The sequence below is a fragment of the Erpetoichthys calabaricus genome, chromosome 1 (assembly GCF_900747795.2).
Source record: "Erpetoichthys calabaricus chromosome 1, fErpCal1.3, whole genome shotgun sequence".
NCBI classification, from domain to species: domain Eukaryota; kingdom Metazoa; phylum Chordata; class Cladistia; order Polypteriformes; family Polypteridae; genus Erpetoichthys; species Erpetoichthys calabaricus.
The window spans coordinates 178,556,543-178,572,410 of NC_041394.2; the positions used below are offsets into that span (position 1 = coordinate 178,556,543).

At 38.3% G+C, this 15,868-nt stretch overlaps 1 protein-coding gene across 4 annotated transcripts in view; it reads right to left on the reverse strand.

Moving 5' to 3' along the window:
* The window catches only part of LOC114657406 (probable polypeptide N-acetylgalactosaminyltransferase 8), a 526,476-nt gene that overhangs the window by 20,291 nt on the left and 490,317 nt on the right, over positions 1–15,868 (reverse strand). For all 4 annotated transcript variants that reach the window (XR_007935632.1, XR_007935625.1, XR_007935626.1 and 1 more), the window contains exons 7-9: positions 14,012–14,126; positions 8,011–8,196; positions 2,927–3,064 (exon numbers count right to left, since the gene is read on the reverse strand). Coding sequence is in view for 1 of the 4 variants with exons in the window: in XM_051930802.1 (XP_051786762.1) it covers positions 2,927–3,064; positions 8,011–8,196; positions 14,012–14,126 (439 nt within the window). In the remaining 3 variants the exon portion in view is untranslated. The remainder of the gene's footprint in view (positions 1–2,926; positions 3,065–8,010; positions 8,197–14,011; positions 14,127–15,868) is intronic.

Sequence of the window (15,868 nt, forward strand, 5' to 3'; positions counted from 1 at the left end):
ATTAGGCTGGATGTAATCCTCCTCATCTTAAAGGTGGACTTCAGTGGAGTACTGAAGGGTTCCTATATTTACCAGTGTATCTTGGAGACAAACAATATGTCCAAAAGAACTGGGATGGCATGAGAGAGAAAGTCACAACTCAGCTAGCCAGATGGAAGTGGATCCTATATTAGTTGTCTTAAGAGGACAAATGATAGTTATCAATAGCCTGGTGATCTCCAGATTGTGGCACTAATGAGACCTCACCTCATCTTGTTTACTAGATACTGGAGGTATTTATTATTTTTTGTGGGATTGTATTCATTGGTTGAGGAGGAATTGTATATTCCTGCCACCAGTGGAGGACAAACAATGACTTCTAGATATTAATAATAGGTTTGCTGCCTTCTGCCTTTAAACAGTTCAAAAACTGTTGTACCCTCGGCAGTGGCAGACCTAAATATTTTGTGCCCTGAAGCTTGAACTGTTATTGGAGCCCCTTCACAACCAATAGTGAGGACTGGGTAACCACTATTGTCTTCTTCAATGGGAATGTTCCACAACAGATCACCATAATTAAAAAAAAATAACCACTGCATGTAGACATTTTTAAAAAACTCTTCTCCTACTGTAGACACTCAAAAGTTTTCAGAAATGTGTACTAAAGTTGCTTCTGGGTCCCTTCTAGGATTAGGAGCCATGAAGCTTAAGCTTCATTATTTTCATAGTAGATCCACCCCTGGCCCTCAGACAGAGCTCATGTATGAATTTAGGTGTATTCTTATTTAAACATGCTAAACCACTGAGACTTGGGAAAAGTTTAATATGGTAACATCTAGACAAGGTCAGAATGTTACAAATGCCAGAGTTCCATACAGTATAAGTCACTTAGCATCATGGTGAGTATTAGCGTTTAAAAGAGAAAGTGATGACCTTGATCTCCTGCTGTTGGTACTGCTACAGAACTATCTGAGCTGTATTTTGTTCTTAATTTAACTCAAATAGAGTAACAAAGATTAAGGACACCATTGACTGGGACAGTTACCTTTGGACAAGTCCAAAAAGAGAAGCAGAAGAAATAGGGGTGCACGCAGTATACCTGATGGAGAAGTGTCTATCTCAAATACAATCAATCACTGGGCAGTGAGGCCTTGACATTGCTGCAGACTATATTCACCACACAGATAAGCCAACTGAGGAGCAGCCTTTTCTCATGCTTACCATATCTCCTGCTAGTGAATGGAGTGATGGAGAAACCAATGTTTCTTTATCCATAAAGACTTTAAAGGATTTACCACTTACTCCCGGTGACAGAGAAACAACTCTGTAAGATCTGTGTGAAAGTAAGCCATGTAGAACAGCTGAGGACATTAAAGGATAACAATCCGTGGAGACAGAAGATTGGAATTCCCCAGGGAATGAATCCCGCCTGAAGGTTGTTGTACAAATCCACTGTTGGTCAGTAAGATGGGGAATATGCAGTGTAAGTTAGTGTGTATGGTATATTAGTGACAAACTCCTTCTTAGCAAATGAATGTCCAGGGCATTCTGACTGCTGCCCTTTCCTATTGCCTAAGAGAATGTTTTTTCATTGTTTCACATATTGTGAAAGACTTTTTTAAATATGACAGACATAATGATAGAAGAATTATGGATCACAATTAATGATGTGGTATTTGTATTTGGAGTGAAAAGTTACAAAATGAACCAGAAAAGAAATATGAATATAATAATTTTTTTTGGACAAGAAAAGATAGAATATAGAAAAAACTGCAAAAATAAGATCAGTGGAGGTGGGTTCCAAGATGCAATTGTATTTTTAGAAGGTTATGTGAAAATAGAATATTAGTAGATTTAAATTTTCTAAGTCAATTAAAAAGTTTCAGAATACAAGGTGTGTGAATAATCCATCCATCCATTATCCAACCCGCTATATCTTAACTACAGGGTCACGGGGGTCTGCTGGAGCCAATCCCAGCCAACACAGGGCACAAGGCAGGAAACAAACCCTGGCAGGGAGCCAGCCCACCGCAGGACGCTCACACACACACACGGTGTGTGAATAATGTATTATATAAATATGAAAATACATTATTATTCTGATTTTATGGTTTAGTTTTATTTATAAAATGGGGTTGATAAGTGTAATTGGGATGAATGTGATTGGAGGGTGCATAGAATTAGAAGGACTTGGTTGTAAATAGGAAAGGCGGATTTATGGTGGAAAAATATAAATATTTAAGGAGGCTGATATACAACTGGAAGATTGTCTTTGGGGACTTGTCTATAATGTTAGCATTTAATTGAAATTGTAATTGTTTCACTATTTGTCTTTTGTGTTTATTTCAATAAAGGCTGCTTTTAAAGCTAAAAAATACGTATAAAATTTATTTGTCTATTTATTTATCTACTGTTTTAGAGTTACAGTGACGGAAGAACTCAAAAACCCAAAATTCCAGGGTTTCTGAGTTCTTTTCCCAGCACAATAACAGACCAAAGATGTCACTGGTCCACTTTTTCGGACGATTTATAACAACATATGACGACATCTGCATTTTTTGATGCCACCCCACATGAAAGAGAAATTTTTGCTATTAAAACATAGAAACATGTGACTTTCCCCTTTGATAAATTAATATATACCATATTTCAGGCTGTGTACAAGGTTGATCACAGATTCTGTGTAAATGCAGGTTAATCATATTTCTTTGTTTAATAAAATAAAAGCTAGAGTCATTTGCATCTTCCTGCTTTGTTAATGTCATTGTTAAAATAAAAATCTTAAGTCATGTTTTTGAATGTAGTACAAATAATTAATATTAAAAAAGTGAAACTAATTAACCCTTTACTTGTCACTTTGGCACACTGCACTGATTGTGATGAAAATTATTATACAATAGAATACATATCTTCATATAAACTGTTTTACAGAACTGAACATTATTACAGCTCCATATGCAAGAAGATCTTCCCAGGAATCAAGCTGAGGATATACATTATCCAAATACCACTTGAAAGGCTTGCACTGCAGCTTTTCTCTGAGCTTCTTTCTTTCTGAAATGTCACCAATGTCAAGACCGTGATCCTAAAAATAGTCAGGTTAGATGATGTTTTAGAAGAAAATGAGAAATAAAATTGCATTTCAAGCTAAGGTATTGTCTGTGTCAGTAGCTATTTAAAATAAAGTCAGAAATTTTATGAATTTAGGAAATTCCAGATAATGAACCAACATGAATTATAGCTATTCATTTAGGGTCAAGAGAAATCAGTGCCTGACCTAAAAACATTGGGTACTACACACACTCATACATACATTAGATCCGAAATTGGTAATTTTAGAATCACCAAACCAATTTTAGAATCACCAGCCTAAATATAACCTGCATGACATTGGGATTTAACCAAGAGTACCTAGAGACAACTTTTGTGGACACCAGAAAAATATGCAGACTGTACATGGACAGGCTTTGATTGCAGAACCACAACTACTACGCAACCATGTGAACCAAAGCACAGTATATGTCTATATTCTATTATAACCTAACGGTTCTTGTTAATTTAAAACATTTGGTTTGGAAATTAACTGTAAAAATGCATTACTCTTCTGTTGTGAACTCACCTTTAATGAAAATGTAGTTCACTTTTGCATCCTCCTCTATCCTGCATCCTACTCAAAAATTTGACACAGTCAACATCAAGTACTATTTCTCTTTGCACCCACTGAGTGAGAAGGAGGATGTCCATAATTTTAGAACTAGCTTAAACCAGATTGGACAAACAATCTCATGTCTTTAGTCTTTGGGACAAAACCAGAGTCACTTTAGAAAATCCACCCAGTCTTGGACACACTTTAGTTTAGGTATCTATTCTAAACTACCAACAACAGAAATAATAACATTCGAGATATTTTACCATCAGCTTATTTTACAGCATGTTACAAAGGTTTATAGTACTTTTTATAACATACAGACTTTTAATAGTTGTTTATCACAGATGCCTAAACGGAAGTGTTATTCTGATTTTTTTCTTTCCCTTTTGAGGTATTGTTTTGAAATACTGAATGTGATCATCACGTCACAAACTCTACATGACCCAATTCAACTGTGCTACAAAAATACTTCCCAGACCAACATATGCACCACAAATTTGCAAAAGCTATGGTTGTGCAAATCACACATTCAAATGTTTGAAATACAGGTATTAATAATGAGGCAAATTATATTGTTTCTGGAAACATAAAGCCAATTAAACCAGGCACTAGTGTTGTGATGTAAGATTTTGCATATAACTTGATAAATATTTTGTATGTCTTTATTTGTAACTTAGGCAAAGCAATGTAATATTAGAGTTACATTATGTGAGAAGCATTCATGTTTACAACCCCCACAAGAATGGGTCTCTTTGAATTTTATGACAGAATTGGGGGAGAAAGTGCCTGAAACAAGTTTGGCTAATGTTTCTCTGAAGTCTCTCCCTTCAACCCCCGCAAGAAAGCCAGGGTGCCTAACTGCCAAGCTTTACCTTAACATATGGTTTGGGGGGCAGGTGTTAAGATGTTCTATTTCCCCATTGGTCTGAAGTATGGCTGTTTGGAATTGGCTTGTATCAGAAGCTTTTAAGTACCATGACGCCCTATTGGCTGTAGGGGTTGGACAGAACATCTATAAAATTTGCTTGGTTAACCTCACTCTCTCTCTTACTAACATCTGATGAAGGAGCATCTCACACCATGAACTGACAAGAACAACACAATGAAGAGCACAGCTCGGCAGCCATATTGAACAGGCATGCGGCCTGTTTTGAATGGAAAGCTGACCACAAATGATGCCTTAATTAGAGACATTTTTAAGTAACTAACAAGTCTGTGTGCCATCTGAACTACACATCACCATTTAATCAGGTTGTATGGTTGTCAATATTCAAATGTACTTTGCATATTGTTATTATTTATGAATATTATCAATAATACATTATTTAAATTGTAATTTAACTCTTGTTTGTCTTTTACTACACCTAATTGCCTGAGGTTATAGATGTAGAAGGGAAGGTGGGAAGAGGTTATATACTATAATACCTTATAAACAGTGGTAAGTCTGTGAGATCTGAGGCATTCTGACAAAGGCTACATATTAATAATGCAAAAGGGGAAAGTAGAGCAATATATTACTCTACCAAGACAAAACAACTAGTAAAAGGAACAGACAAGATTAGGCACTTTCACGTTAGTGAAAATGTAGGAGAAAATAACCATGAGATAAATATGAACAAAGAAAAATGCTGTCCTTAAAGCAGGCAGAGGTCTGAAAATAGAAAGAGAAAGACTGGTCCAATCATCAAAGAAGATTCTCACACTAACTTATTTAATACCCTAAATAACAGGAGTTTCTTACATTTGTTCTGTTGTGAATGTGAAAGAAAACAAGGATGTCGAGCAATGTGAAACACGATAAAGTCACATATCATGTAACTTCCTAAACTGGGAATGGGAAATGTTGCCATAAAAATAAAAAAAACATGGCCACTGCTATGAAAAGCAAGCATCAAAATGGCAATACACTACACAGTTCACTATACAAAAAATCACCTGGATACTGTGTGTAGTATGGCCAAAAATCCATATCATGGTATAATATAAAATTCTAAAATGTTGACATATACAATGTATTTGTATACACATTTTAAATAATTTTGACTCACCCTGTAGCAGGCCTCAATTGAATCAATAAAAGTACAGCTTCTTTCTCTCTTAACCACTTACTCACACTGTTGCTGCAGCTGCTTGCACTGCCAAACAGACACACAGTACAAGACACAGCTTCTTTCTGTCCAAACTTCACCTCATCAATAAGATTGAGCGGAACAGCACTCTGAGAAGAGTGAGCTCACTTACTAACATACAGTTCATGTACAAGTTCATACAAAAAGATGCTACCATTAAGACACAAATACAATGACAGAAAATCACACTTCTGCTTAAATGCACAGGTTTGCAAGCTTTGTGCTCATATTTAAAATTATTCACAAGTTTTCCAATAATTTTTAGTATAGTGATAAAAAAGTGTTTTTTCTTAAATCTATACAGGAAGAAGAATTTCATCTTGTATACTGAGTCTATCATTATATCACCCACTCCAAGTTTGAATGTTAAAAAAAACTATAAACAACAACAACAAAGTCTGAACAAAGTCCAAAAGTAAATCAGAATGAATTTTCATTGGTCAAAAATGAGCTAGCAGGAGATCCTGACACTGTTCAGGTTGATGACATCAACTAGCACTGCCTGAGGTTGGAGGTGCCATCTAAATTTCAAAACAAAACATAGCTTATGGTATTACCCTGTTCAAATGCAAAATCTGTACAAATTTTGGTGGAGATAACTTCAATGATATGGATTTACATTGCAGACAAACACAAGCAGGGTACCTGAAGCTGCACAGGGTGGAGGCACCAAGTAACTTTTGGAATGAAACATAGCATATGATCTTCTTCTGCACAAATGGGAAATCTGTGTAAAATCTGGTGAAGGCAAGTTCAACCACACACAAACATACATTCAGCATATAGATATAGATAGATAGATAGATAGATAGATAGATAGATAGATAGATAGATAGATAGAGTAAGATAGATAGATAGATAGATAGATAGATAGATAGATAGATCATATATTATATTTCTTAATGAATATGAATATTGTAAATAATCTTGAAAAAGACAGCAAACAAAGCATACAATAAAAATAATTTATTCCTAGTAATACAGAAGTTAACAAATCATAAAATAAGATATTTAAATATTACTGATTTATCAAATGAGTGATCCAGCTTTCATTGTCTGTAGGAAAAATGAAGGTGACTTAGATAATAAGCCCTCCAAAGCAGTAATTTTATCCATATGCTAGAGTCTAAGAGTTAGTGTCATGTGTGAGCTTGAATGCCAGTTCCCCAGCTTTAGGTAATACAGTCATATGAGAACATTTATCAGGTATGGTGTAGGTGGTATCAATGTAAAGTGACTCTGGTCCCAATTCTCGCTCAATGGGCAACTCCTAACAGTTTCCTAACATTTTGTGGTTCATCTGTAGAATTATAGATGAAATTATACTATATATTTGTGATTTGCATGGTGCTATAGATAAAAAGCTTTACCTAAATAAATAAATTTAAGAAATGCATTTTTAGTGCTACAGCTTCTTAATAGGGGCTGAGTGAAGTCATTGGTAGGAATAATATGTTTTAAACATTGAAAATGGAGGAGTGCTTTCTTGATGGATAAAAGTGTCTCTCAAAACATTTTTACCATTATGTTAATTTGTATTGTGTAGGCTAGGGGTGCCAGATCAACACAAACACACAAGACAATCAGGTTCAAAATAAAGGTGTTTTTATTACACAATACTTCCAAATGAAGCACAAACACAGTTATCTCTCTCCAATTCACCTCTCCTCTCTCCACCGCTCTGCCCTCCTCCAGCTGAGTGTTGCCTTTCTTCCTCCCAGCTCTGACTCGCCTGATGAAGGGAGTGCAGTCCCTTTTCTTGAGGACCCAGGAATACTTCCGGTGCCAGGGCTTTGCCCATTGGAAACACTTCAAAGTCATACAGAAGGTCCAAATAGTACGGAGCACCCCCTGGCAGCACCTCTGAACCCCAGCTGGGCCACACTACCAGACTACAACTCCCTGCATTTCCTGCGGGTGTCCAGATGGGTACCAATATACAGGGCTTCTGCCATCTAGTACACAGTGGAAGACAATAGGCAGAAATCATTGATCTCTCCTGTTCTTCCACATTATGAACGTCCCGTCCAGGTACGAACCCCAAACCAATTTCAGTGTCCGCTGATCAAGCTGGCCAATTTAACATTTGTTTCATCCTGGCTTCCTGTCTGGGTAGTAAACTATCCCCTTTATCCAGCTGGGATGTCCATCCTTCTCCTACAGTATCCATTAGCATTTTATTATTTGAACTGTACAAATTCTAGACATATATACCACTCTGTCAAAGGAAATATTGCTTATAAAATGTCTTACCTTTAATGGGAGACTCCAGCCAACAAGTACATTTGTTTTATATTCATCCATCCAAACTTCAGCCACCCTCAGAGCATTTCTCTTCATTGTGACACTCAGGTCTGGGAGGTACGGTTTGTGAGCTCTTTCAATGTGGGCAATTCGAGTGCATGGCACTATCTCCACACTGCCTCCACAAAGCCAGACCTGGATCAGCAGAGCACATGACAAAAAAAAAGCCATTTAAAAATCCTGAAATGATCAGATGAGCCCAGAATTAGGGCAAAACACGTGTCGTGTACTCTTTGCATTATTTGACAGTAAACTATTTCAACCATTCTATGATCTGCTTCTCACAATTGAGGGCACCGTGGCGGATGTTAGCAGACTTGCTGGCCAACCAAAAGCGTTACTTGGTAGGTAACCACCCATACAATCAGATTGTAACACAGACTACGAATGGCATGAATGTAATTACCCCGATCTACATGCTGTCAAATAAACGAACCACACGCTGTAGCGCAACCTTAGGGGCTTTGCCTCTAGCACTGACATCCGAGGTTCGATTCCTGAGAGGGAGTGCAGTAGATGATGAGCCCAGAATTAGGGTGAAACACGTGTCGCATACTCTTTGCATTATTTGACAGTAAACTATTTCAACCATATATATATATACAGTATATATATCTTCTGCTTTATTCAAACAATTAATTTGATATCTGCAGTGACACTAACATATTTACTATGGTGGCCATGCCACCTGTCTAAGACAGAATGAAATTTAATTAATCAGTGTAGATCTCAGTGTTAATGTTTGCAGTGCACCATGCAAAGCACATGTCTCTGCTATATGCCATTTTGTATGGGATTTTTAAAAGCAGAATTAATGTTGCTGACACAACATCAATTGGAATGACAGGGGCACAGAAACCAGCAGACATACAGACAGACACACAGAGATTTATCCTTTTAATAAGGTGAATAATGTGCAAGTGGCTAAGTCATTCAGTCATAAAATGAAATGTAAGGCTAGGCAAATAAAACCTTTTTCTTTTATCAACTATGAGAAGGGTGAATTGGGATGGCATTCCTGCTGCAACCATATTCTGTTATTTTTGCAGTTATTTTGAAATAAATATTTCAGAATTTTAAAATTAAAAATTAAATACAAGATTAGACTCATGATGCTCCGGTTTCCTCCCACAGTCCAAAGACATGCAGGTTAGGTGGATTGGCGATTCTAAATTGGCCCTAGTGTGTGCTTGGTGTGTGGGTGTGTTTGTGTGTGTCCTGCGGTGGGTTGGCACCCTGCCCGGGATTGTTTCCTGCCTTGTGCCCTGTGTTGGCTGGGATTGGCTCCAGCAGACCCCCGTGACCCTGTGTTCGGATTCAGCGGGTTGGATAATGGATGGATGGATGGACTCATGATTTTAATCCAGACAAGATATGAAAAATAATCACAAAGATTTTCTTAAAGGTTCATAAGGTTTTACCTGTAGATTGAAAAAAGCTCAGTGCAAAAGAATAACCATTTATCCCACCTGCTGATTAAGTCGAGGAAATGACTCTGGAGACCACGCCCTTAGAAACATGGGACGCGATCCTGCCAAGGATACACAAAAATGGCTATAAGACCTTTAATTTCAGCCTTAATCATGACGTAAACATACAAATTAAAATTTTAACATATACTATATGTTGAAACACAAGTCTGCTCCTTCAGAGCAATCTGATTGGTCAGTTAGACTTTGGTATGATTGGTCAAGAGGGACTGGAAAGAGGAAGTGCAAGTGTGAGGAGGGGAAACAATGTAGGAGGCACAATGAGAAAGCTGCCTTCAAAGATGAGAAGTATAAAACTGGACAGGAGGTGAGAAAAGCATCTCAAAAATAATGACATCGTGGGAACACACTCAAAAAAAGAAGCACCAGTCAAGAGAGGTTCAGATACATATGGATACCGAGAAAAGGCACTAAAGGTACACATAGGGCATTTAAAAAATATTCTATTATCTGTCTTTCACAGGTAACATGGCTGGTACAGTATAAAAATTATCATACACTTGCAAAGATATCAACAGAGTACAGTACATATGGATACCACAAAATTCCACTGGTTAAACCTTCATCAACACATTGTTCAACTGTACAGTGTATCCAGAAAGTATTCACAGCACATCACTTTTTCCACATTTTGTCATGTTACAGCCTTATTCCCAAAATGGATTAAATTCATTTTTCCTCGAATTCTACACACAACACCCCATAATGACAACGTGAAAAAGTTTACTTGAGATTTTTGCCAAAATTTATTAAAAATAAAAAAAATTGACAAAGCACATGTGCACTAAGTATTCACAGCCTTTGCCATGAAGCTCAAAATTGAGCTCAGGGTGCATCCTGTTTCCCATGATCATCCTTGAAGATGTTTCTGCAGCTTAATTGGAGTCCACCTGTGGTAAATTCAGTGATTGGACATGATTTGGAAAGGCACACCACCTGTCTATATAAGGTCCCACAGTTGACAGTCCATGTCAGAGCACAAACCAAGCATGAAGTCAAAGGAATTGTCTGTAGACCTCGAGACAGGATTGTCTCAAGGCACAAATCTGGGGAAGGTTACAGAAAAAATTCTGCAGCTTTGAAGGTACCATTGAGCACAGTGCCCTCCATCATCCGTAAGTGGAAGAAGTTCAAAACCACCAGGACTCTTCCTAGAGCTGGCCGGCCATCCTAAACTGAGTGATCGGGGGGAAGGGCCTTAGTCAGGGAGGTGACCAAGAACCCCGATGGTCACTCTGTCAGAGCTCCAGAGGTCCTCTGTGGAGAGAGGAGAACCTTCCAGAAGGACAACCATCTTGTGCAGCAATCCAACCAATCAGGCCTGTATGGTAGAGTGGCCAGACAGAAGCCACTCCTTAGTAAAGGAATATGGCAGCCCGCCTGGAGTTTGCCAAAAGGCACCTGAATGACTCTCAGACCAGACTGAAAAGAAAATTCTCTGGTCTGATGAGACAAAGATTAAACTCTTGTGTGAATGCCAGGCATCACGTTTGGAGGAAACCAGCGCACCATCCCTACAGTAAAGCATGGTGGGTGGCAGCATCATGCTGTTGGGGATGTTTTTCAGCGGCAGGAACTGAGAGACTAGTCAGGTAAATGGAAAGATGACTGCAGCAATGTACAGAGACATCCTGGATGAAAACCCCTGCTCCAGAGCGCTCTTGACCTCAGACTGGGGCGACGGTTCATCATCTTTCAGCAGGACAACAACCCTAAGCACACAGCCAAGATATCAAAGGAGTGGCTTCAGAACAACTCTGTGAATGTCCTTGAGTGGCCCAGCCAGAGCCCAGACTTGAATCCGATTGAACATCTCTGGAGAGATCTTAAAATGGCTGTGCACCGACACTTCTCATTCCAACTTGATGGAGCTTGAGAGGTGCTTCAAAGAGGAATGGCAAAACTGGCCAAGGATAGGTGTGCCAAGCTTGTGGCTTCATTTTCAAAAGACTTGAGGCTGTAATTGCTGTCAAAGTGCATCGACAAAGTATTGAGCAAAGGATGTGAATACTTATGTACATGTGATTTCTCAGTTTTTTATTTTTAATAATTTTGCAAAAACCACAAGTAAACTTTTTTCACATTGTCCATTATGGGGTGTTGTTTGCAGAATTTAATCCATTTTGGAATAAGGCTGTAACATAACAAAATGTGGAAAAAGGTGATGCGCTGTGAATACTTTCCGGATGCACTGTATTTCCTAGTATACTTTATCTACATATTTTATTCAAGTTATATTATGTCCTTCCACTAACTGCTTTACTAATTGAATTACTTCTATGATTATTTACTGGCTACATATAATAAATACATAGTACAAGTCTATCCACTCTTTAAGATATCTTTAACTTTCCTAGGAAAGTTAGCTCAACATTATAAATACAAATATGCATTATAACAGTTATATATAATACTAGCTGTCCCCCGTGGCTGTGCCCACGTAGTAGTGAAACAGGACAAACGTTAAAAATAAATAGACATTGGCACTATATCTGATCGTGTTCAGCTCTGATGGGAGAGTGTCCCCCGCATGGGGAAAAAAGCATGTGACCGTGATAAAACACACGCCCTCTAAAACACACGTAGCTGTGATCTCTCTCTCAAAAACATCAAACGTTACTCCTTAACATTACTCCTCATCTGTAGATGATAATGTCTGTTGAAAAAACGTATCGCTAGCTAAGTGGAGGCAAAGTACGTTCCAACACATGACAAGGGGTAGACTGGCTCGAATGGAGGCTGGCGCGTGAGTGAGGAAGGCCCTGCCCCGTCTCTCTCGGATTTGCACAAATAAATCGGTACTCTAAGTGAACTATGATACTTAGCACGATGAGAGAAGTCGCAAAATCAACCGGAATATTCAAGCAATTTATAGAAAAAAAACCTGATCTAAATCTGTTAAGTAGTTCTCTCATGAAAAGTGGACAGATAGATGTTGGATTTTATATATAATATATAGACTTAAGGAAACAGAAGTCAATTGCATTCACTTTGCATTAAGTAGGCTGCACATACTGGAGGAAAATATGTCTGCTGTGATTATTTACTAACTGCTAATGAAACAAGCCAACATTTGGCACAGTAATGCATTTTTTGTGGCTGATCTCAACAAACCAATTAAATATTATAATATTTACAGTGTACCTTACAGGTAACTGTGCTCAAATGTAGACAGTCTGTTAGTCTTCTCAACAGTCCTTAAACATGTAAATCAGTAAAGATAACAAGAGTTAAAATCATGTAAATACCTTTAAAGTTCTAAAATGGAAATGTTATAAGTCAGTATCTTGCTGCTAAGCAAGCTTAACATTGAAACTCAAGTTAAACATCAAATTTGCTGTCAAGTCTACATTGCACACTGAGATTCTTTCTTGCATTTCTACCACAGAAATGCTGAATAGGACTGTGCCTGTAGTATGCTGGGTAAATGTTCTCAGATATGCAGCCCCCCAGGTGCCCATCTCATTCTTTCAGTTTGTGTTAGTAGAAATGACCTTTTCTGGGCACCACATTTAACAGGAACTACAGTTGTATCCCCTGCCTTCCTACTCTGCCAAATAAAGGACTTCTCCTTTTGGCAATGGTTTTCTTTCTTTTTTCTTTCTTTCTTTCTTTCTTTCTTTCTTTCTCTTTCTTTCTTTCTTTCTTTCTTTCTTTCTTCTTTCTTTCTTTCTTTCTTCTTTCTTCTTTCTTTCTTTCTCTCTCTCTCTCATTTTCTCTCTTCTCTTTCCCTCTCTCTCTCTCGGCCATCTGGGTAACCAATGCCATACTTGTGAGACTTTTGACCATAGCAGATCCAGATGAAGTTGTGGAACGGTGTGATGCTTGTGTCCACTTTTCTGCTGCAGAGAAAATGTCCATGACCAGTAAAGAAAAGAAAGCTTGTATGCTGTATAAGCTATGCCTGTTGAACATCACCATCCTAAACGTGAGGAAGGTTTGTGCAGTATGACACAGCCAATAAACATGAGATGAGGAATGGTATAATTGTGTAGGATAATTCCACAGCATAGGATTGCTATCATGAGACCCATCACTGTTTTTATGAGCAGGTTATATTTGTCTTCATCACAAAGGCAATGAAGTAACAGACAAATACCAAAATAGTTCACTGCTATGAAGATGAACCCCAAGAGAAAAGAATGAGGGTGGAATGACTGAATTTCTGGAAAAGTGTACTGTTACATAATAATTAGTAATATGATCAGGATTCCCAGACTTCCTGGAAAGCATGTATTTAAAAAGACACCAACATGAAAATGCGAATTTCAGATAGAATGCACTTTATTCATGAATGAATGCACTGTGTGGCATTAACACTACAAGCAGCACCACACTGGCCCTTTGCTTCTTTAAAGCAATGGATCAACTGATAAAAGATAGCAATAAAGTTCTAAAAGCATTTAGCTAAAAATATCACTCTGTAAAATTAATGGCCATTTCAACGTGGTTTGACTTACCCGAATGCCCAACTCGACATTTTCTCCACCATAGATTTTCATACCATCATCTAATGCACCAATTTCTCCAAAAAATAATCTGTCTGCAAAAAGAATACCCATAATAGAGGGAGACCTGTAGACAATAAATAAAGTTATAAAATTTTTAAATGGTGCCATAAGACTTTTCTGAATTTTTTATTCATCCATCCATATTTCCATTTTCTGGACTTTTTCCCAGCATAGAATCACTTGGAGCTGAAGCCAATCCTGGCAGCATTCATGATGGGACACTGGTACCCACAAGTTCACTTTAGTGCTGCCAATTACGTTAACGTGAAAGTCTTTAGAATGTCAGAGTAAACTAGTGTACCCAGAGAAAATGTAGATGGACATGGGTGAACAGTGCACACTGCACACCAAGATTGTTTGAGCAGGGATCAAACCCAGGCTCCTGGAACTGTGATGCTGTTGTGAGAACCATACCACTAAGCTACTCAATCAATTAATCATTAATATAAACTGGGCTATCCTCATTCATAAATTTCTATGATACCAAGATAGGTGGATTGGCATATTCTAGAATCTATCAAATCATTACAGAGGGACTTGGACAATCTTATAGGCTTGGGCAGATTTGTGGCAGATGAAGTATAATGTCAGTAAATGTGAAGTATTACATATAGCAAGTAAAATTATTAGGTTTGAATACACAATAAGGGGGGGGGGTCTGAAAATCGAGAGTACACTTTATGAGAAGGATTAACAAGTCATAGTGGACTTGACACAATCAACTGTCAGACAGTTTTCAGAAGCCATTAAGAAGGTTAACAGAATGTTAGGTTATATAGCGCCCTGATGTGTGGAGTACAAGTCCAAGGAGGTTCTGCTCAAGCTTTATAATGCACTGGTTTGGCCTCATCTGGAGTACTGTGTGCTGTTTTGGTCGCCAGGCTACAAAAAGGACATAGCAGTTGTGACAGATAAGTCCAGATATAATTTTTATTTAGACTATAACGTGCACAAAGCACCCTCCTCTCCACAATACTCATATACAATAACCAATACTACAATAATCAATAATCCAACAATCCTCCACTCTCCCAGACACACTGCCACCCTTCCACCCAGCTCAGCTTGTCCATTTGGGATTTCCACCAACCCTTTATAGTCCATGACCCGGAAGTGTTTCTGAACCCTCAGTCCATGTGACTTCTTAGCACTTCCGGGTCAGATCAAAAACTCTTCTTTTTCATCCCAGAAGCACGTCATTCCTTCTGTCCATGTGACTGGGATGTACTTCCACGGTGTAGAGGAAATAGATGTCCTTGTGTCTCTCTGCAGTGACTCCTGGCGGTCCCCATGGTAGCCAGCAGGGCTGTGCATAAAAACTTTGTTGTCCATAACTCCCTGCTGGCATTCGGGGCACCTCCACGCTGCAAGAAGGGCTCCATCTAGCGGCCTGGGGGTATTGGCCGGGATGAATGACCGGCCATATCTCACACAGTGTTAGAAAAGGTCAAGAGAAGAGCGACTAGGCTCATTCCAGAGCTACAGGAGATGAATTATGAAGAAAGATTTAAAGAGTTGGGCTTTTTTGGTTTAAGCAGGAAAAGGAGGTTAAGAGGAGATATGATTCAAGTGTTATTAATGGAATTAGTACAGTGGATTGAGACAATTACTTACACGGGGACACAGATGGAAACTTGGTAAGGGAAAAGTTTGCACAAACATTTGAAAATTTTCTTTACACAGAAAGCCATAGACACATAAGTTACCAAGTAATGTGGTGGACAGTAAGACTTTAGGGACTTTCAAAACTTGACTTGATGATTTTTTTAGAAGAACTAAGTGGATAGGACTGGCGAGCTTTGTTGG